At 45.2% G+C, this 23530-nt stretch overlaps 1 protein-coding gene across 2 annotated transcripts in view; it reads left to right on the top strand.

Moving 5' to 3' along the window:
• LOC132832421 (zinc-binding protein A33-like) overlaps positions 1-4188 on the top strand; it is a 16111-nt gene extending 11923 nt beyond the window's left edge. For both annotated transcript variants that reach the window (XM_060850399.1, XM_060850398.1), the window contains one exon: positions 2483-4188. In XM_060850399.1, coding sequence (XP_060706382.1) covers positions 2483-3033 — 551 coding nt within the window. In that variant the 3' untranslated portion in view covers positions 3034-4188. The remainder of the gene's footprint in view (positions 1-2482) is intronic.
• Positions 4189-23530: the final 19342 nt, after the last annotated feature.

Below are 23530 nucleotides of genomic sequence, written 5' to 3'. Positions count from 1 at the left end.
ACACACTCTCTGTCACACAGTCACTCTCTTTCTCTCTCACACACACATAGTCACTCTCTCTCTGTCTCTCTCTCTCACTCACTCACTCTCTCTCTCATACACACACACGCTCACATGCACATACCCTCACTCACACACACACGCACACACACACATGCATTCACACACTCTTTCTCTCTTTCATACACACATATACTCACACCCTCACTCACTCACACACTCTCTTTCTCTCATGCTCTCTCACTTTCTCTCACACATCACAACACTCACACACTCTGTCACTGAATCACTCACTCTCACACACACTCTCTGTCTCTCTCTCTCTCACACACACACACACACACACACACACACATACCCTCACTCACACACACACACACACTCTTTCTCTCTCACATACACACAGACACTCTCTCTCTCACTCACTCTCGCACACGCACACACACCCACGTGCACTCACATGCACATAACCTAACTCACTCTAACACACATGCACTCACACACTCTTCCTCTCTCTCTCTCACACACACACACTCTCTCTCTCTCTCACACACTCTCTTTCTCTGATGCTGTCTCACTCTCTCTCTCTCACCCATACACAACACTCATACATTTTTCTCACTCACACACTCACACCCTCACTCACTCACTCACGTGCATATGTACTCACAGACTCTTTCTCTCACTCTCACACTCACACACACACTCTCTCTCTCTCTCTCACACACTTTCTCGCATGCTCTCTCACCCTCTCTCTCACACACACACAACACTCACACACTCTCTCTCACTCAATCACACTCTCTCTCACACACACTCTCTCTCACACACATACGCTGTCACGCAGACACACTTTCTCTCTCTCTCTCACACACACAGACACACACTCTCTCTCACTCGCTCACTCTCTCACACACACACACGCACTCATTCACACGCACTCACACACACATGCATTCACACGTACATACCCTTACTCACTCACTCACTCACTCACACATGCACTCACACACTCTCTCGCATTCTTTCTCAAACATACTCTCTCTCATGCTCTCTCACTCGCTCACTCTCACACTCGCTCTCATGCACTCTCTCACACATACTCTCTATCTCTTTCTCTGTCACACACAACACACACTCACTCTCTCTCACTCAATCACACTCACACACACACACTCTCACACACTCTCTATCCCTCTCTCACACACACACACACTCTCTCGGACACAGATACTCTCTCTCTCACACATGCATTCGCACGCACATACCCTCACTCACGCACACACATGCACTCACACACTCTTTCTCTCTCTTTCTCACACACACACCCTCACGCTCTCTCTCTCACTCACACAAACACAGACACACACTCTCTCATTCTCTCTCGTGCCCTCTCAGTCTTTCTCTCTCTCTCTCTCTCTCTCTCTCTCTCTCTCTCTCACACACACACACACAGGGACCCTCACTCTGTGTGTGTCTCTCTCACTCACCCACTCACACACACACTCTCTCACTTACACATACACACACACTCATACTCGCTCTCACACACACAACACACAAACACTCTCACTCAATCACACTTTCTCACCCACACTCTCTCTCTCTCACACACACTCTCTCTGTCACAGACACACTCTCTCTCTCTCTCTCACGCACACACACACAGATTCACTCACTCTCTCACTCGCTCTCTCTCACACACACAGGCACTCACGTGCACATACCCTCACACACCCTCACTCACACATGCACTCACACACTCTTTCTCTCACACACACAAACACACATACACATACACTCGCTCTCATGTTCTATCTCTCACACACTCTATCTCTCATGCTCCTTCACTCTCTCTCTCACATACTCACACTCTTTCTCTCACACACCCCACAAATACACCACACTCTCTCTCACACACACACACTCATTCACTCACACACACTCACTCACCCACTCACTCACTCACTCATGCACTCACTCAAACTCTTACATACACCCTCACTCACTCTCTCTCACACACACACCTCTCTCTCTGTCTCTGTCTTTTTCTCTTCTCTTTCTCTCTCTCTCACTCAGTAACATATACTCACTTTCACTTACACACGCTCACACACTCGATCTCACACATACAAACGCACATACAAACACACTCACCCTCTCACACTCACTCTCATTTACTCACTCTCACGCACACTTTCTCCTGCACTCTCACAGGCACTCTTCCACACACTCTCACACAGACACACTCACACACACTCTCTCTTTCTCATTCTCTCGCCTTCTCTTTCTCCATCTGTCTCTGTCCACTTTAACTCACTCCTTTGTCTCAAACTTTCTCTCCCTTCTTCATCACACCCCAGCCCCTCACCTTCATTTTCAGACCACTCTTCTTCCACCTACATTCTGCGTTGCCTCCCTCACACTCACGCTCTCTTTCTGTCTCCCTCTCTCTAACAATGTTATTTTAACTTTCCTCCAGTTCCAGCCTGTCTGACTCTGGATCCAAACACAGCACATCCCCGGCTCATCCTGTCTGAGGACCGGACCAGTGTGAGACTCGGAGACAAACGGCAGCCGCTCCCTGACTCTTTGGAGAGGTTTGATCCCTGGCCCTGTGTCTTGGGATCAGAGGGATTCACATCAGGGAGACATTACTGGGAGGTGCAGGTGGGGGAGAAGACTCAATGGACTGTGGGAGTAGCTCGAGAGTCAATGGACAGGAAAGGGAGTATCGGACTGCAGCCTGAATCTACGTACTGGATTGTTGGGCTACTTCCTTCAAGTGAATATTTTGCCCTCAGCTCCAACTCGCTGCAGCCTCTATCACTGTGCGTCAGACCCCAAATTATAGGTGTTTTCCTGGACTATCAGGGTGGACAGGTGTCATTTTACAATGCAGACACCATGTCCCATCTCCACACTTTCAGCCACACTTTCACTGAGAGGGTCTTTCCCTTCTTCTGTCCAGGACTGGATGATGATGGAAAAAATATTGCACCACTGGCCATTCGTGGGATTAAAGGAGACTGACCGATCCATTCCCTAATTTCACCCCATCCCCCTGCCTCCTGCCAGCTGTAAACTGATGGGGGTCGGTCTCAGTCACTGGTGGAGAGAGAAGCCAGGTTAACATTCCGGGAATAAACCCTGTATCAGAACTGGGAACTGAAAGATCAGCAAGGAGCTGTGTAGGGCTGGGGGAGAGAAGGAGGGGGAGAGAAGAAACAAAGAGACGGTCAATTGGAGAGAGGGACTGACTGGGTAGAATGAGCTGTGAGCTGCAGGAACCCGGGGACCTTCCTGCCTGTAATGTTGCTCCACAGGCGGGAAGTGGCGCTACATGATAGTGTTTGATCTGAATCAGATTGGACTCAGTGGAGTCTTTCGGGGGCACACTACATCATTTCACTGGAGAGTCAAAGGAGTATTTCCAGGATGCTGCATGTCACAGTTCCCTCTTTTTTAAATATAAATTACTAAGACTTCATATTAGTTCTGCCTGAGATGTTGTAAATTTTTCACCCCACCCTATTGACTCTAATTCTCAGCCTTCTTTACTGTAATGTGGATTCCCAGGTTTTTGCTTTTTAGCAGTGGGTCTTTGATTTACTTTTAGAAGGAGGTGAAAGCGGTGGGCAAGGTGTGGGCACCGGAGATCAGTTTCTGCTGTGACACTTGGCTGCTTTAATTTTATCTCTGGTATTTATCAATAGCTATTCTCATGCTGAGCAGTTCCATAATTTTCTGTTTCGATTAGTCACTATTTGGTTTGTTTCTGACCATTCCAATACTGTTTTCAGATTGGCATCTAACTCTTGTTACATTACAATGTGGGTGGCATGGTGGCTGAATGGTTAGCACTGCTGCCGAACGGTGCCAGGCATATGGTTTCAACTGTAGCCTTGGTGACTATCTGTGTGGAGTTTGTACATTCTCTAGCATGGATTTCCTCCAGGTGCTTCAGTTGTTCTCAGGCTAGTGATGTGCAGGTTAGGTGCATTGGCTTGTCCCATGGCGTCCAGGGATTTGCCATTTATAAAATGGGGTTTGGTTGGATTGGCACAGATTTGATGGGCCTCTTTCTGCACTGCAGGGATTCGATGATTCTTGAATAAAATAAATATGACAAATAACACTGACAAACTGTTAACATGATTCAGAATGTCATGATCAAATAAAATTTGAGGGAAGGAAATTGTGTGTTTATGGAAGTTTATTTACAATACTGTAAGAACCCATCTTAAGACTTATACATCCAAATGGTATGTGGCTACTATGAATAATAGTTTGACAGTTTCTCCGTGCTTTATGTGATGAGTTGACTCTTGGAGCACATTTGCCATAGGCAGATAATGTTTAATAACGTAAAGTAGTGAAGTTACTGGAGCCATAGTTATTATTTATCCCATGGTTTCCAATGTTTGTGGAGTCATTGTTGTAAAAATCTCTGCTCTTCTGGTCTGTCTTAATAGGGAGATCACAGATAGCTGTAAAATAAGATTGTAATGGTCGGAGCTTTTAACTTCCCTCATGGACTGGGGCTGCCATAGTTGATCAGGGCTTGGATGTGGAGGAATGTGTTAAGCGTGTTCAAGAAAGCTTTCTCAAGCAATATGGAGGTGGCCCAACTTGAGAAGGGGCAAAACTCAACCTTCTCTTGGGAAAGGCTCCATTCAAGAAAAAGAAGGTGGCATTTAGAGTCATACAGTGCAGAAAAGTCCCTTTGGTCCATCTGCTCTGCACCAACGTAACTACCACTGAAGGCTTGCTAATCCCAAATTCCTGCAGTATTCCCATATTCTTGAATGTTGTGATATTTTAAGGACTCATCCAAGTATTTTTTAAAGGTTGTAAGGTTTCTGGCCTCCACTACCTTCCTTGACAGTGCATTCAAGATTCCTACTGCTTTCTACAGTATACTCAGGGCAAAAGAATAATGAGGTAGAGCATCGGGATCATTGAAGATCAATGAAGGCAGTTTTAGATAAATGCGAGGTGCTGCATTTAAGGAAAGCAAATCTTAGCAGGACCTATACACTTAATGGTAAATTCCTAGAGAGTGTTGCTGAATAAAGAGACCTTGGAATGCAGGTTCATAGTTCCTTAAAAGTAGAGTCGCAGGTAGATAGGATCGTGAAGACGGCGTTTGGTATGCTTTCCTGTATTGGTCAGAGCATTGAGTATAGGAGTTGGGAGGTCATGTTGTGGCTGTACAGGACATTGGTTAGGCCATTTTTGGAATATTGCATGCAATTCTGGTCTCCGCCCTTATCAGAAGGATGTTGTGAAATTTGAAAGGGTTCAGAAAAGATTTGCAAGGATGTTGCCAGGGTTGGAGGATTTGAGCTATAAGGACACACTCAATAGGCTGGGGCTGTTTTCCGTGGAGCATTGAAGGCTGAGGGGTGACCTCATAGAGGTTTATAAAATTTTGACGGATATGGACAGAATAAATAGATAAAGTTTTTTTCCCTGGAGTGGGACAGTCCAGAACTAGAAGCCATAGGTTTAAGGTGAGAGGGGAAGATATAAAAGGGACCCAAAGGACAACTTTTTCACGCAGTGGGTGGGGCATGTATAGTATGAGCTGCCAGAGCAAGTGGTGGAGGATGGTATTATTGCAACATTTAAAAGGCATCTGGATGGATACATGAATAGGAAGGACTTGGATGGATATGGGCTGGATGCTGGCAAATGGGACTAGATTAAGTTGGGATATCTCGTCGGCATGGACGAGTTAGACCGAAGAATCTGTTTCTGTGCTGTACATCTCTATGACTCGATGTGTGAAACCACAGGAGATGAATGAGATCCTAAATGAATATTTCACATCAGTATTTACTGTGGCTAAAGACGTGGAAGCTCAGGACTCGGGGAAGTTAATATTGATGTCCTAAAAACAGTCCATATTACAGAAGAGGAGATGTTGGAGTTTTTCAAAAGCCTAAAGGTGGATGAATCCACATACCTTGATCAGCTGTATCCAAGGCCATTGTGAAAAGCTAGGGAAGAAATTGCAGGGACTCTAGCAGAGATGTTTGTATCATTGACAGCCAGTGCTGGAAAACTGGAGGGTGGCTAATTGTGCCGATATTTTAGAAAGGCTTCAAGGAAAAGCCAGGGAACTACAGACTGGTGAGCCTGGTATCAGTGGAGGTTAAGTTGTTGGAGGGGATTCTGAGAAACAAGGCCTAGATGCATTCGGAAAGACAAGGACTGATTAGGGATAGTCAGAATGGCTTTGTGTGTAGGAAATTGTGTCTCACTAACTTTATTGAGTTTTTTGAAGAGGTGACCAAGAAGACAGATGAAGGAAAAGCATATATGTTGTCTACATAGACTTTAACAAGCTCTTCAACAAGGATCCATATGGTAGACTGGTTTGTATGGTAAGATCACATGGGATCCACAGAGAGCTAGCCAGTTGAATACAAAGTTGGCTTAACAGTAGGAGATAGAAGGTGGCGATACAGGGTTATTTTTCAGACTGGGCATTTTGAATAATGCAGTTGATGTGGTTGACATACACTTCAATAAGGCCTTTGAGAAGGTTCCGCATGGAAGGCTGGTCCAAAAGGTAACAGCCCATGGGTTCCAAGGCAAGTTGGCAAACTGTATCCAAATTTGGCTTACAAATAGGAGACAAAGAAAGATAGTGAAAGGTTATTTTTGACAGTGGAAACTTGGGTGCAGCAACTCTTCTACAGCACTGATTGTAGCTAAAGAAAGGTTGGTATTTATGTGGAACGAGGAGTGGGGCTGGAAGGAGTATGAACAATATGTGGAGAAAGGTAAAAATCACACAACACCAAGTTATAGTGCTGCAGGTTTGTTTGGAAGTACTTCCAAATGAACCTGTTGGACTGTAACTTGGTGTTGTGTGATTTTAACTTTGTCCACCCCAATCCAATGCTGAGACCCTTGCTATTTGTCATTTACATCAAAATTTAGCTATGAATGTAGAAGGAATAATTAGCAATTTTGCAATTGACATGAAAATGAGGAGGATTGCCTCAGGTTACAGTCTGATATTGATTAGTTGATAAATTGGATGAAGCAATAATGGATGGAATTTAATCTTGATAAGTGTGAAGTGATGCATTTTGGGGGTCCCAATAAGGGAAGGACACACACAGTGAAGAATAGGACCCTCTGGAGTACCAAGTTACAAAGACATCTTGATGTCCAAGCCCATAGATGCCTGAACGTTTCAGCACAGATAGATAGGGAGGTGTGGAAGGCTTGCTTTCATTAGCTGGAGTGTGGAATATAAGTCCAAGCAAAATTCATTGCAACTTTATAAAACATTGACCGGGCCACAGATGGAATACTATGTTCAGTTCTGGTTGTCATACAAACAGAAAGTTGTGGTTCTGCTCGCCGAGCTGGAAGTTTTTGCTGCAAACGTTTCGTTCCCTGGCTAGGGAACATCATCAGTGCTGTTGGAGCCTCGTGTGAAGCGCTGCTTTGATGTTTCTTCCGGTATTTATATTGGTTTGTTCTTGCCACTTCCGGGTGTCAGTTTCAGCTGCAGTGATTTGTATGTGGGGTCCAGGTCGATGTGTCTGTTGATGGATGTTCTTGCCGTTTCCGGGTGTCAGTTTCAGCTGTAGTGGTTTGTATATGGTGTCCAGGTCAATGTGTCTGTTGATGGAGTTTGGGGATGAATGCCATGCTTCTAGGAATTCTCTGGCTGTTCTCTGTCTGGCTTGTCCTATGATAGTGGTGTTTTCCCAGTCAAATTCATGTTGCTGGTTGTCTGAGTGTATGGCTACTAGAGATAGCTGGTCGTGTCGTTTTGTGGCTAGCTGATGTTCATGGATGCGGATTGTTAGCTGTCTTCCTGTTTGTCCTATATAGTGTTTTGTGCAGTCCTTGCATGGTATTTTGTAAACTACGTTAGTTTGGCTCATGCTGGGTATTGGGTCCTTTGTTCTAGTGAGTTGTTGTCTGAGCGTGGATGTTGGCTTGTGTGCTGTTATGAGTCCTAAGGGTCGCAGTAGTCTGGCTGTCAGTTCTGAGACGCTCCTGACGTATGGTAGAGTGGCTAGTCCTTTTGGTTGTGGCATGTCCTCATTCCTCGGTCTATCTCTTAGGCATCTGGTGATAAAGTTGCGTGGGTATCCGTTTTTGGCGAATACCTTGTATAGATGTTCCTCTTCCTCTTTTCGCAGTTCTGGTGTACTGCAGTGTGTTGTAACCACCCCAACACACACAAACGAAGCTGCATCAGGACACTATTCAAAAGGGCCACAACACACTGCAGTACACCAGAACTGCGAAAAGAGGAAGAGGAACATCTATACAAGGTATTCGCCAAAAACGGATACCCACGCAACTTTATCACCAGATGCCTAAGAGATAGACCGTGGAACGAGGACATGCCACAACCAAAAGGACTAGCCACTCTACCATACGTCAGGAGCGTCTCAGAACTGACAGCCAGACTACTGCGACCCTTAGGACTCATAACAGCACACAAGCCAACATCCACGCTCAGACAACAACTCACTAGAACAAAGGACCCAATACCCAGCATGAGCCAAACTAACGTAGTTTACAAAATACCATGCAAGGACTGCACAAAACACTATATAGGACAAACAGGAAGACAGCTAACAATCTGCATTCATGAACATCAGCTAGCCACAAAACGACACGACCAGCTATCTCTAGTAGCCATACACTCAGACAACCAGCAACATGAATTTGACTGGGAAAACACCACTATCATAGGACAAGCCAGACAGAGAACAGCCAGAGAATTCCTAGAAGCATGGCATTCATCCCCAAACTCCATCAACAGACACATTGACCTGGACACCATATACAAACCACTACAGCTGAAACTGACACCCGGAAACGGCAAGAACATCCATCAACAGACACATCGACCTGGACCCCACATACAAATCACTGCAGCTGAAACTGACACCTGGAAGCGGCAAGAACAAACCATTATAAATACCGGAAGAAACATCAAAGCAGCGCTTCACACGAGGCTCCAACAGCACTGATGATGTTCCCTAGCCAGGGAACGAAACGTTTGCAGCAAAAACTTCCAGCTCGGCGAGCAGAACCACAACAACGGATACCCGAGCTACAAATCTTCAATCAGATTTTATACAAACAGAAAGTTGTGATTGCACTGGCGAGCGTCAAGACAGATTTACCAGGATATTGCCCAGGATGAAAAGTCTCAGTTATGCTAAGATAGGCTCTGTTTGCTTTCCTTGGAGCAGCGGAAGCTGAGGGAGGATTTGATTACTTGCAGTGTGGCAACAGGACCTTTGGCCCAACAAGTCTACACCAACCTTCAGCCCACCCAGATCCATTCCCCTACACCTTACACTATGGGCAATTTAGCACAGCCAATTCACCTAACCTGCGAATTTTTTGGACTGTGGGAGGAAACCCACACAGACACGGAGAGAATGTGCAAACTCCACACAGTCAGTCACATGGGAGGGGAATTGAATCCGGGCCTCTGGCGCTGTGAGGCAGCAGTGCTAGCCACTGTGCCACCCACAATATGCATGTGCCGTATACTCAATATTGAGAGGTATAGACAGAGTAGATCACGAGAATCGCTTTCCAAGACAGATGGAGATAGGACCAGAGAGCATATATTTAACATGAAAAGCAAGTGGTTTAGATGAGATCTGAGAAAGAATTTATTTTCAATTCAGAGGATTGTCGAGATATGGAACATGCTGCCTGAAATGGTGATGGAGGTCAATATTTTCTCAACATTTATGGTATTCAGTTGGTACATTGGTAAGACTAAGCAGAGCTGAAAATGTGTTGCTGGTTAAAGCACAGCAGGTCAGGCAGTATCCAAGGAACAGGAAATTCGACGTTTCGGGCCAGAGCCCTTCATCAGGAATGAGGAGAGGGTGCCAGGCAGACTAAGATAAAAGGTAGGGGGGAGGGACTTGGGGGAGGGGCGATGGAGATGTGATAGGTGGAAGGAGGTCAAGGTGAGGGTGATAGGCCGGAGTGGGGTGGGGGCGGAGAGGTCAGGAAGAGGATTGCAGGTTAGGAGGGCGGTGCTGAGTTCGAGGGAATCGACTGAGACAAGGTGTGGGGAGGGGAAATGAGGAAACTGGAGAAATCTGAGTTCATCCCTTGTGGTTGGAGGGTTCCCAGGCGGAAGATGAGGCACTCTTCCTCCAACCATCGTGTTGTTGTGTTCTGGCGATGGAGGAGTCCAAGGACCTGCATGTCTTCGGTGGAGTGGGAGGGAGAGTTAAAGTGTTGAGCCACGGGGTGGTTGGGTTGGTTGGTCCGGGCGTCCCAGAGGTGTTCCCTGAAGCGTTCCGCAAGTAGGCGGCCCGTCTCCCCAATATAGAGGCCACATCGGGTGCAGCAGATGCAATAGATGATGTGTGTGGAGGTGCAGGTGAATTTGTGGTGGATATGGAAGGATCCCTTGGGGCCTTGGAGAGAAATAAGGGAGGAGGTGTGGCGCAAGTTTTGCATTTCTTGCGGTTGCAGGGGAAGGTGCCGGGAGTGGAGGTTGGGTTGGTGGGGGGTGTGGACCTGACAAGGGAGTCACGAAGGGAGTGGTCTTTGAGGAGGGGAGGGGAGGGATATATATCGCTGGTGGTGGGGTCCGTTTGGAGTTGGCGGAAATGACGGCGGATGATACGTTGTATACGGAGGTTGGTGGGGTGGTAGGTGAGAACCAGTGGGGTTCTGTCTTGGTGGCGGTTGGAGGGGCGGGGCTCAAGGGCGGAGGAGCGGGAAGTGGAGGAGATGCGGTGGAGGGCATCGTCAATCACGTCTGGGGGGAATCTGCGGTCCTTGAAGAAGGAGGCCATCTGGGCTGTACGGTATTGGAACTGGTCCTCCTGGGAGCAGATGCGGCGGAGACAAAGGAATTGGGAATATGGGATGGAGTTTTTACAGGAGGCCGGGTGGGAGGAGGTGTAGTCCAGATAGCTGTGGGAGTCAGTTGGTTTATAGTAGATGTCTGTGTTGAGTTGGTCGCCCGAGATAGAAATGGAAAGGTCTAGGAAGGGGAGGGAGGAGTCTGAGACAGTCCAGGTGAATTTGAGGTCGGGATGGAAGGTGTTGGTAAAGTTGATGAACTGTTCAACCTCCTCGTGGGAGCACGAGGCAGCGCCGATACAGTCATCGATGTAGCGGAGGAAAAGGTGGGGGGTGGTGCCAGTGTAGTTGCAGAAGATGGACTGTTCCACATATCCTACAAAGAGACAGGCATAGCTGGGGCCCATGAGGGTGCCCATGGCAACTCCTTTAGTTTGGAGGAAGTGGGAGGATTGGACAGAGAAGTTATTCAGGGTGAGGACCAGTTCAGTCAGTTGAAGGAGGGTATCAGTGGAAGGGTACTGGTTGGTGCGGCGGGAAAGGAAGAAGCGGAGGGCTTTGAGTCCTTCGTGATGGGGGATGGAGGTGTACAGGGACTGGATGTCCATCGTGAAGATAAGGCGTTGGGGACCGGGGAAGCGGAGGAGGTGGAGGGCGTGGGTGGTGTCCCGAACGTAGGTGGGGAGTTCTTAGACTAAAGGGGACAGAACCGTGTCGAGGTACGTGGAGATGAGTTCGGTGGAGCAGGAGCAGGCTGAGACAATGGGTCGGCCGTGGCAGTCAGGTTTGTGGATTTTGGTCAGGAGGTAGAAACGGGCAGTGCGGGGTTGTGGGACTATGAGGTTGGAGGCGGTGGATGGGAGATCCCCTGAGGTGATGAGGTTATGGATGGTCTGGGAGACGATGGCTTGGTGGTGGGAGGTGGGGTCATGGTCAAGGGGGCAACAGGAGGAGGCGTCCGCGAGCTGGCGTTTGGCCTCAGCGGTATGTTGGTGCGCCAAACTACTACCGCGCCTCCCTTGTCTGCCGGTTTGATGGTGAGGTTGGGGTTGGAGCGGAGGGAGTGGAGGGCTGCACATTCAGACGGTGAGAGGTTGGAGTGGGTGAGAGGGGTGGACAGGTCGAGTCGGTTAATGTTGCGGCGGCAGTTGGCTACAAATAGATCGAGGGCGGGTAGGAGGCCAGCATGGGGTGTCCAGGTGGATGAGGTGTGTTGGAGGCGGGAGAAGGGGTCGTCAGAGGGTGGGCGGGAGTCTTGGTTGTAAAAGTAGGCACGGAGGCGAAGGCGGCAGAAGAATTGTTCAATATCTCGGCGCGTGTTGAACTCATTAATCCGAGGGCGTAGGGGAATGAAGGTGAGGCCTCTGCTGAGGACTGATCTTTCATCCTCAGAGAGGGGGAGATCTGGAGGGATGGTGAAGATCCGGCAGGGTTGGGAGCTAGGACCTGGTGTGGGACTGGAGCTGGGAGTGGGGGCGGGGGCAGAGATCGGCGCAGGGGCGGGGTTAGACGTGGTGACGGAGCTTGGTGTGGGGGCGCGGTTACGCGTGGTGACGACATTCGGTGTGGGGGCGGGGTTACCCGTGACAACGCATGAATGGACAACGTGCAACAATCACCAGACAGGGGTGTACCCTTCCAGTTGGGGAACAACACTTCAGTGGTCAGGGACATTTAGCTTCGGATCTTCGGGTGATCATCCTCCAAGGTGGACTTTGGGTCAGGCAACAATTCAAAGTGGCTGAACGGAGGCTGACTGCTGAGTTTGGTAGCCATGAGACTGGCCTCAACCGGGACCTTGGGTACATGACACACTACAGGTGATACACTCTCTCTCTCTTACTCATTTTCACACACATTCATACACACATGCATGTACAAACACAATCTTACACAATCACACACTCACGCAGATCCTCTCTCATACTCAAGCTGTCTCTCATATACATACACACAACTAGCTCCCTCAACCACACCCATACACACATGCTCTCATAGGCGTATGTGCCATCACACTCACACACACTTTACAAAGCATGCACACACGCAAACACAATTTCTCATGCGCACTAATACTCGCATGCACACGCTTGCACTCTCTCTCTCTCTTTCACTCAACATACACATGCATTAGCACACATATGCAAGTCTATGGGTGAATTTGCATTTGCAGAATTATATTTGCAGATACATTCTATTTTGCTCAGTCTGTAGGTAGTCAATGCAGGCAGTCAATCCATGTAATCTTTTATAAATTCAGCTTTGGAAATAACATATTAGAAAGATTCGAACCTTACACACTTAGTATGCACTTTTGGAATGTTGTGTGCAATTCTGGTCTCCTTCTTATCGGAAGGATGTTGTGAAAATTGAAAAGGTTCAGAAAAGATTTACAAGGATGCTGCCAGGGTTGGAAGATTTGAGCTATAGGGAGAGATTGAATAGGCTGAGGCTGTTTTCCCTGAAGCATTGGAGGCTGAGGGGTGACCTTATAGAGGTTTATAAAATCATGAAGGGCATGGATAGGGTAAACAGACAAGGTCTATTCTCCGAGGTGGGGCAAGTCCAGAACTAGAGGGCAGTACAACTGCAACATTTAAAAGGCATCTGGATGGGTATATGAATATGAAGAGTTTAAAAGGATATGGGCCAAGTGCTGGCAAGTGGGACTAGATTAGATTGGGATATCTGGTTGGCATGGATGAGTTGGACGGAGGTGACTGTTTCCGTGCTGTGCATCTCTATGACTCTGACTCTATATCATTTCAGTTGCATGACACTGTAATCCTTTGCTATAAAGTCAGTGTCTTATGTCCTTCTCCACAGCTACCTGATGAAGGAGCAGCATTCTGAAAGCTAGTGCTTCCAAATAAACCTGTTGGACTATAACCTGTTGCGTGATTTTTAACTTTGCACACTCCAGCCCAACATCGGCTCCTCCTCATTATACATATTGTAAAAAAATCAAGTTCATTCATATCTTTTAGGAAAGGAAATTTGTCAGTCTGGTACTCCCCTATATATGTCTAACTGCAGACCCACAGCAGTGTGCCCTTTGGGGCAATTATGGATGCTGGTTTAGGCAGTGATGTTTAAATTATGTTTTAATGCACATCTGGTGAATTTAAAAATATAAGCTTTATACTGTACAGATTATAACTGAATCTTATTTTCTTACAGAGCAGACAGAATTAATAGAAGGTAAAATCATTGATTTTTTCTAAGACAGAATATGGTGTTTTGGATCTGTGGGTTCAGATCTCACCTTGTTCCCCATTCCCATTAGCCCTTCAAGGAAAAGACTTGCGCCACAGTGTAAAGGGTGAGCAAACAAATGAAAACTGGTATGTGATGATGTCACATCCTCTTAGGAGTTTTTGTTGAAGATCTCCCAAAAGAAGGAATGTGCAACTCTGGCCAAATTCTACCATTACAGCTACAACATTGGCTTAGAGACAGAAGCCAGACGACACTGTTATAGTCTAATAGATTCATTTGAAATCACCTGAGATGTCACCTTTTGTGTATTCCTATCGCTCTGCCTGATTGTCATAACAGCACAGCACAGCACAGCATTGATGTTGACATTATAAATGCTTTACACACCATCTTAAGCTCTTGGTCACCTACAAAGATGTATTATATGACACTCTACTCACACCAATTCTATGATCTTATAGTATCTCTGCCCTTGCTCTCTCTGCCTGTAAACTCCATGTCTATGTGCCCAGCTGAAGGGGCAGTGATCAGAAAACTTTCTACATTGACACACACTAGTTTTGGACTCCCTCATGCTAAGAAAAAGACCAAGGCTATTCAGTTTATCCACACCCCTCATGATTTTCTAAACCTCTATAAGGTCACCCCTCAGTATCCAATGCTCTATGGAAATATTCCTCAGCCTATTCAGTGTTTCCCTATAACTCAAACTTTCCAGTGCTGGCAACATCCTTGTGGATCTTTTCTGCATGCTCTCTAGTTTAACAACATTCTTCCTGAAGAATGGAGACCAGAATTGTATGCAGTATAAGTGGCCTCATTAATGTACTGTTCAACAGTAGCATGACATCCCAACTCCTATACTCAATTTATGAATAATGAAGGAAGCATGTGAAATCCCTTCTTCACCACACTGTCTACCTGTGACTTCACTTTCAAGATACAATGAACCTACACCTACTAGGTTTCTTTGTTCAGCAACACTCCCTGAGCCCCTACCATCAAGAGTATAGATCCTGTCCTTGTTTGCCCTACCAAAATGCAACAACTCACACTTAAATTAGACTCCATCTGCCATTCCTCCATCCACTGGTCAATCTGATCAAGATCCCTTTGTGCTCTGAGATAATCTTCTTCACTGACTACTATATCACCTATTTTGGTGCCATCTGCAAACTTACTAACCATCCAAACCATTTATATAAATGGCAAAAGTAGTGGGCCCAACATTGATCCTTGTCACAAGACCTCATTCCAAAAAAGCAGTCCTCCACTCTGTCTCCCATCATCAAGCCAATTTTACATCCAATTGTCTAGCTCCCTGTGGATCCCTTGTTTTCCAACCTTACTCCACAGTCTACCATGCAGAACACTGTCAATTTTTTTTGCTGAAGTCCATGTATCACTTTGCGTTCATCAGTCTTCTTTGTCACTTCTTCAGAAAACTCAATCAAATTAGTGAGACATGATTTCCCATGCCCAGAGGCATTTTGACTATCCCTAATCAGTTTTTGGCTTTCCACATAGACGCAAATCCTGTCCCTCAGACATCCCTTTGTTTTAGGGGGCTATGACTAAAGTGGGCAAGATGGCAGCGTGGAACTTTTTAAACTGATGCAAGATGGCTGACAGGAGTTGGCAATGGCACATAGCAGATGTTTGCAGTCAGGTGTGTAGAGTCACTGAATGAGACAAGATTCTTCATAGAAAGAAAAATTAGGGAAGAAAATCCGACTTGTGTCAATGGGTAGTTGACACACACTTGGTGTCATATGGCTTCTGATTTTGTCCACTCCAGCCCAACACTGGCATTGTCACATCACATTATTTAGTAAAATGCAAAAGGAAAAGTCTGATCCTACAGTATTCTAAACAATTTAGAGAATTGTAGAATTAGAACTGCAAATAAATTATTGCGCAAAGGTTAGTTGCATTCTTTGAGCAAGTGTTTGTGGGCAGTACAGGAGCTCAGTGCATTATTAGGGAGGGCACAGCAATCAATGATGCAGGCACAACTTCTAAGAGTCCGTTGGCACAGAGGAAGTTTCTAAGAAAGGAGATCAGGACTAGGGAGAGATAAATAATTGATGCTTAAGTGCAGATGTAAATAATTTGAACATATCCAAACATAAAGGTAAGAGTGACAAACAAAGATTACAAAATACAGAGAGAAGATGTGGTTATGATACACCATCAGGTTCAGGAACAGCATCTTCCCAGCCATTATTAGACTGACAAATGGACTGTCTAGCTTCAAGTAATGCCGATCTTGTTAATGTTGATCTCATCTAGCGCACGTCTGTGCAGTGTAACCTCTATGCTTCTGTCTAAGTTTGTTTTACAACCTTTGGTCTGTGCATCCTTGCTTACTATGATCTGCTTGGACTGCTCATAAATAAATCTTTCCGCTACATTTGATAATAAATCAAAACAATCAATCACTTACGTCCTCTAGTTATTTGTAGGATCCAAAAACGTTTCATTTAATGACTTGGTGAAGTTATATAGTATTTGAATTTCACTCATGTCAGTGGAATTTGAATAGATACATTTTGTTAAGAAAAAAAATTAGTAATGGAAAGTGTTTGGAAAAGAAACACTAAGGAATTATTGAAAAATGAAACTTTAGTTTCAATTTCACTTACTTTATGCAAATAGCAGGGGTTGTAACCTGCAGCTGCAAGTCAGAAGGGGTAGATAGGAGAGTGAAGAAGGCGTTTGGTAAAGTTTTCCTTTATTGGTCAGTGAATTTGCTGTAGGAGTTGAGACATCTTTTTGCAGCTGTACGGGACATTGGTTAGGTCACTTCTGGAATATTATATGCAATTAAGGTTTCCCTCCTAGAGGAAGGTAGTTGTGAAACTTGAAAGGGTTCAGAAAAGGTTTACAAGGATGTTGCCAGAGCTGGAAGGTTTGAGCTATCGGGAGAGGCTGAATAGGCTTGAACTGTTTTCCCTGGAGCACTGGAGGCAAAGGGGTGATCTTATAAATGTTTATAAAATCACGAGTGACATGTTTAGGGTAAATAGACAAGGTATTTTCTTTGGGGTAGGGGAGATCATAACTAGTGGGCATAGGTTTAGGGTGAGAGGGGGAAGTTTTTACAGGGACCTAAGGGGCAATGTTTTGATGCAGAGGGTGGTGTTGTGTTTAGAATGAGCTGCCAGAGGAAGTTCTGGAGGCTGGTACAATTACAACATTAAAAAGGCATCTGGATCAGTACATGAATTGGAAGGGCTTAGAGAGATATGGCTCAAGTGCTGGCAAATGGGACTAGATTAACTTAGGATATCTGGTCAGCATGAACGTGTTGGACCAAAGAGTCTGTTTCTGTGCTGTACATCTCTGTGACTCTATGTCTCTATCTGGCAAAAGATTTATTTTCCCCAACAATTGGCGTAGTATACAGGATTTAGATCAGAGTGGTGCTGGAAAAGCACAGCAGGTCAGGCAGCATCCAAGGAGTTGGAAAATTGACGTTTCCGGCAAAAGCCCTTCACCACTCCAACCTCTCACCTTCACAACATGCAGCCCTCCATTCCCTCTGCTCCAATCCCAACCCCCCCATCAAACCACCAGGTAAAGGGGGTGCAGTGGTAGTTTGGCGCACTGACCTCTACACCGTTGAAGCCAGATGTCAACTCGAAGACACCTCCTCCGACTGCCTCTGGACCATGACTCCACCCCGCCCCCCCCCCCTCCCCCCATCACCAAACCATCATCTCAAGTTACAGATAAAGCTGAATATGTCCAATGACCTCATGATCTCTTTACCCTGTGAGCCAGCCCCGATGGGGTTGACTGAGACAAGCTACCCACTTGAGGGTGCAACTTACCTCAGATAGCCCACACAGCTACCATTGCTGAATAACCCTTTCCTGAAGGTACCCTGCAAATGGGGAAAGACAGTCCCCAGGACTTCATATTTGGGATTTGGAACAAAACAGTAAAATTCTTCAGGAACAAATAGCCAGCCCTTGCTTTAACTGTGGAAGCATGGCCACTGGAGAGTGATGTGTCCTTATTGTTACCTTTGAGCTAATGCAGGGATTGACACACTTGCATCCTAGCAAAAGGAAAATCTGCTAATAGACACTGACTCTCATTGTGCTTTTGACATGGGCCATGATTATGAAACCTTGTGGGAACATAGAGGATTTAACCTCCATGGGACAACGTAGTAGTAATGCTGTTTTAGATTAGATTAGACCAAACTGTGGAAACAGGCCCTTCGGCCCAACAAGTCCACACCGACCCGCCAAAGCGCAACCCACCCATACCCCTACATTCACCCGTTACCTAACACTACAGGCAATTTAGCATAGCCAATTCACCTGACCCGCACATCTTTGGACTGTGGGAGGAAACCGGAGCACCCGGAGGAAACCCACGCAGACACAGGGAGAACGTGCAAACTCCACACAGTCAGTCGTCTGAGTCGGAATTGAACCCGGGTCTCAGGCGCTGTGAGGCAGCAGTGCTAACCACTGTGCCACCGTGCCACCCATGTTTTGTCCAATAAGGCTGGGAGTTATCAAAATGGTCGGCTCACGCTGAGGCAATTGATACAGTCTCCTAAGAAAGTGAGTGAGTAAATGCTGCTGCCAAGCAGGCAGCCTTAAACCCCAAATTTCTGGTCCCATTGGGTTCCCAGCAAAACCTGGTTACAGACAATACAGGGATGGGATGCCAAAGCTGGGTAAGGTACAGAAATCACAGGGGAAGCCCCTGCTGAAGAGCACGGGATGCAATGCAAAAGAGCTCCACCCCGGAGAAACACCAGAAGACCCTGTCTGAGACATCTGTTCATCCTCCGTCAGCAAATGGCCAACCTGATCATTCTGCCTTCCACTTCACTCTTTCTTCCCTTCCTTTCACTAACTGTGATCAGGGGCCAACTGTGAGAAAGGGAGCAATCAATGGAGGACTGAGGGCATTCTACTTTAATGCATGCAGTATATGAAACAAGGTCAATGAACTTGTAGCATGCATTGAAATTGGCTGATACTATGTTGTGGCTATCACGGAGATTTGGTTGCAAGTGAAGCAGGGCTAGGAGCTGAATAAGGATGCAGCTTCTATAGAAAAGACTCGTAAAGGGACCAGGGTTGCCTTGCATGGAAGAAACGAATTGAATAGCAAGAAGTGATATAGAGTCAGAAGGCATAGAATCAGTGTCAGAGCTGAGGAACCACAAAGGGAAAATGCTCGGAGAGTTGTTCACAGGCCTCCTAGCAGTAGTCAGGATGTGGGGAAGAAAATAAATCAGGAAGTAGAAAAGGCATGTTATTGTTGTGTTGCCATAGTCTTACCAGAGCATAGGTGCTGCTTTCTTATCAGAGAAAAGCAACTGATGGCAATTTAACCTGAGGGCCATTAGACCGCAGATGAGTCCTTCATGGTAACCTCAAACTGGTGATGGGAATTGAACTCACACTGTTAGCATTATACTGCTGTGTAAACTGACAATCCAGTCAACTGAGTTAGACGAGTTCCCAAAAGGCATGTGTTAAAGACACTATTGCAATCATCATGGGCAATTTCAATATGCCAGTGGATTGGGATCAGCAGGTTTGTAGCAGAGCTCAAGAAAAGGCTGTATTGGAATATCTACATGACTTTTAGAACTCATGAAGGAACAGGGAATTCTAGTGGTGATGTGTAATGCAGTTAGGTAGCTGAAGGGGAAGGAACCCTTTACAGCCAGGAGCCATAGTATGACAGAATTCACAGAGGGAGAAGATTGAGTCAGATGCAATGATATTGCAGTTGAGTAAAGCTAACTATAAATATATGAGGGAGGAGCTGGCCAGAGTTGACTAGGAGGGAAGTCCAGGAGGGGTGATGGTGGAGCAGCAATAGCAGGAGTTTCTGCAGGGAATTAGGGAAGCACAGCAGAAATTCATCCTAAGGAAGAAGAAACATATCAAAGGGGAGGATGAGGCACTCATGATTGTTGAGGGAAGTCAGGGACAGCATAAAAGCAAAAGACAAAGCATAGAATGTGATGAGCAATTTTTTTAAAAGATTATCATGTACTAGTTTTGAAAGGCTTCCCAATCCTCTAACTTGACAAGCCTTTAAAAACCACAGAGGATAATTAATAAAAACAGTTGTGGTTGTGGTGGGCGGGGTTGTTGCGGTGGAGAAGATGAAATATGAGGCTAAGCTACCTAGTAGTATAAAAGAAGATTTCAAGGTTTTTTTTAGATATATAGTAAGTAAGAGAGAGGCAATAATGGACTTTGGACTACTGGAAAAGGAGGTGATGTAGTAATGGGGAAAATGAAATGGTGTTTGAACTGAATAGATGTTTTGCATCAGTTTTCACATTGCAAGACACCAGCAAAACATCAGAACTTCAAGAGAGTTGGGAGCAGAGATGAGTATAATGGTCATCAGCAAGAGAAGGTGACAGACTTGAAGATGGATGAATCACCCGGATCGGATGGACTCCAGTCTAAAGTTTTGAAGGAGATCACTGAGGAGATTTTAAAGCATAGGTTTTGATATTTCATGAATCACTGAGTCATGGAGAGTCCCAGTGGATTGGGCACGGGCTAATGTAACAACCCTGTCTCAGAATAGAGGAAGGCAGAATACAGGAAATGACAGGCAGGTTAGCATGACCTTGGTCGTTGGTATGATTTTAAAGGATGAGATTATCATTGTTAAGGATGAGATTGTGGAGTACCTGGCAGAAGATGCAAAGGCTTGAAAACACACACACACACACACACACACACACACACACATTCAAGAACAGTTTCTTCCCTGCTGTTATAAGACTGCTGTATGGACTTCTCTAACTTGAAAAAACGTTGCTTTTGCTAATGCTGATCTTGCTTTGTGCCCCACCTGTGCAGCTGCAATCATATATGCCTCATTCTGTCTCAGCATCCTATGAACTGTATGTCCTTGTTTACTATAATCTGCTTGTACTACTCACAGAGCAAATGTTTTCACTGTACTTAGGCACATTTGACTAAATCATTGAAATAAATCAAATCGAATCAAATAGAGATGAGCCAGCATGTCTTCAAATAGAGGAAGTCATGTCTGACAAATCTGTTAGAATTCTTTGTGGAGGTAGCTAACAAATTAGAGACAGAGGAGAGCAGTGGTTGGATCTATTTGGATTTCCAGAAGGACCTTGACAAGGTGTGGCAGAGAAGACTGCTTTATAAGATATCGAGCTATGGTGTTAGGGGCAGAGAACTGACATGGATAGAGAATTGGCTGACAGAGAGTGGGGAAGAAGGTTTTTTTTCAGAATGGCAGTCAGTGACGAGTGAAGTTCGAAATAGGTCACTGAAGGGACCACAACTATTCACGTTATGTATTAACAATCTGGACAATAGAACTGAAGGCATTGTTGCTAGGTTTGCAGATGACACTAATAGGTGGCAGCACAGGTAGTGTTGAGGAAGTGAGGAGGCTGCAGAAGGACTTGGACATACTGGGAATGTGAGCAAACAACTGGCAGAGGGAGTACAATGTGAAGAAGTGTGAGGTTATGCACTTTGATAAGAAGATTAGTGGAATAGTTTACTTTCTAAATTGGAAAAGACTTTATTAATCTGAAGGGCAAAGGGTTTTGATAGGCCTAGTTCAGGATTTTCTTAACCATGACATGCAAGTTCATTTGGAAGTTAGGAAACGAAGTGCAATGTTGCCATTCATTTCAAATGGATTGAAATTTGGAATGCAAGCGAAGAGATGTACTTTTGAGACTCTATAAGGCTCTCATCAGACCACATTTGAAAGCTTGTGAGCAGTTTGACTCCTGTATTGAAGGAAAGATGGGTTGCCATCCAGAGGAGGTCAACAATAACGATCCCAAGGAGGGAGAGCTTGACATCTGAGGAGTGGTTGATGATTCTGCGTCTGTCCTTGATGGAATTTCAGAGGTTGAAGGGTTAGCTGATTGTAACATACAAAATGGTGAGAGGCCTGGATAGGCTAGGATCTGGGAACACAGCCTCAGAGTGATAGGATAATATTTTAAAACTTTCCCTGGAGGATCGGAGGTGACCTTATAGACACTTATAAAATCATGAGGGGCATGAATAGGGTAAATAGACAAAGTCTTTTCCCTGGGATGGGGGAGTCCAGAACTAGAAGGTGAGAAGGGAAAGATATAAAAGAGACCTAAGGGGCAATGTTTTCACGCAGAAGGTGATACGTATCTGGAATGAGCTGCCAGAGGAAGTGATGGAGACCAGTACAATTGCAACATTTAAAAGGCATCTGGGTGGGTGTATGAATCGGAAAGGTTTGGAAGGATATGGGCTGGGTTCTGGCAGGTGGGACAAGATTGGCTTGTGATATCTGATCGGCATGGATGAGTTGGACTGAAGGGTTTGTTTCTGTGCTGTACATCTCTATGACTCTATAACTGAGATGAGTAGGAATTTCTTCAGCCCAATGGGTGGTTAATCTGTGAAACTCATTACTGTGGAGGGCTGTGGAAGCCAAGTCATTGAGTGTATATAAGACAGAGAAGATAGGTTATTGATTAATAATGGGATCAAGAGGTACAAGGAGAAGGTAGGAGAATGGGATTGAGAAATATATCAGCCAAGATCAAATGGCGGAATAGACTGGATGGGTGGAATAGCCTAATTCTGTTCATATACCTCATGGTCCTCCATCAACTGCTTCAAATCACTTCAATTTTTCTGAATGAGTTTAGAATAGGTTTTATGAGAATTAAGATTTTGTAAGGATTAGGTTAATTTTTTTGTTCATTCATGGGATGTGAATGCTGCTGGTTAGGCCAGTAATTATTGCCTATCTCTAATTGCCTCTGAATCAACCACATTGCTGTGGACCTGGACGAGGTAAGCATGGAAGAATTTCTTCCTTATTTGCAAATAAGCACACAACATCTTGAGCTTTTGTTTCATGGATTTAATCATGAACTGGACATTTTTCAATACAACACATTTATTCCAGGATTATTTTCATTAAATGTATATTTGCAAATATATTAGGAATCATAAACTGTCAAAATAAATCACAATTCTCTATATAATAGCAACAAACAAAAAGTTACATTTAAACATCAATATTGCATGTATCAGAGCAAATAATCTCATAGAGGACTGATTAATGGATTAATTAATTGAAACATGTCATGATGAGTCAACCCAGAGAAAACCAGTGATAAATTAAACAATGATTCTGTTAGAAGTGTAGTGCATAACAACTGAATTATTTCAATGTGATTAAGATTATCTCATGACATTTACATTTGATCAGTTCAGACATCATCTTAATCAAACTGGATGACAAAATTTTTCCCTTAGAAAGACTCCACTGACCCTGCAGTGAAATGATTTGGTATCCCCTTGGAAAGACTCCACTGACCCTGCAGTGAAATGATTTGGTGTCCCCTGACAAAACTCCACTGAGTCCAGTCCGAGACTCACTGACTGATTCATAGTTAAAAATCACACAACACCAGGTTATA

Source organism: Hemiscyllium ocellatum, chromosome 35 (assembly GCF_020745735.1).
Source record: "Hemiscyllium ocellatum isolate sHemOce1 chromosome 35, sHemOce1.pat.X.cur, whole genome shotgun sequence".
Taxonomy (NCBI): domain Eukaryota; kingdom Metazoa; phylum Chordata; class Chondrichthyes; order Orectolobiformes; family Hemiscylliidae; genus Hemiscyllium; species Hemiscyllium ocellatum.
This window is presented reverse-complemented; position numbering and strand designations above follow the sequence as displayed.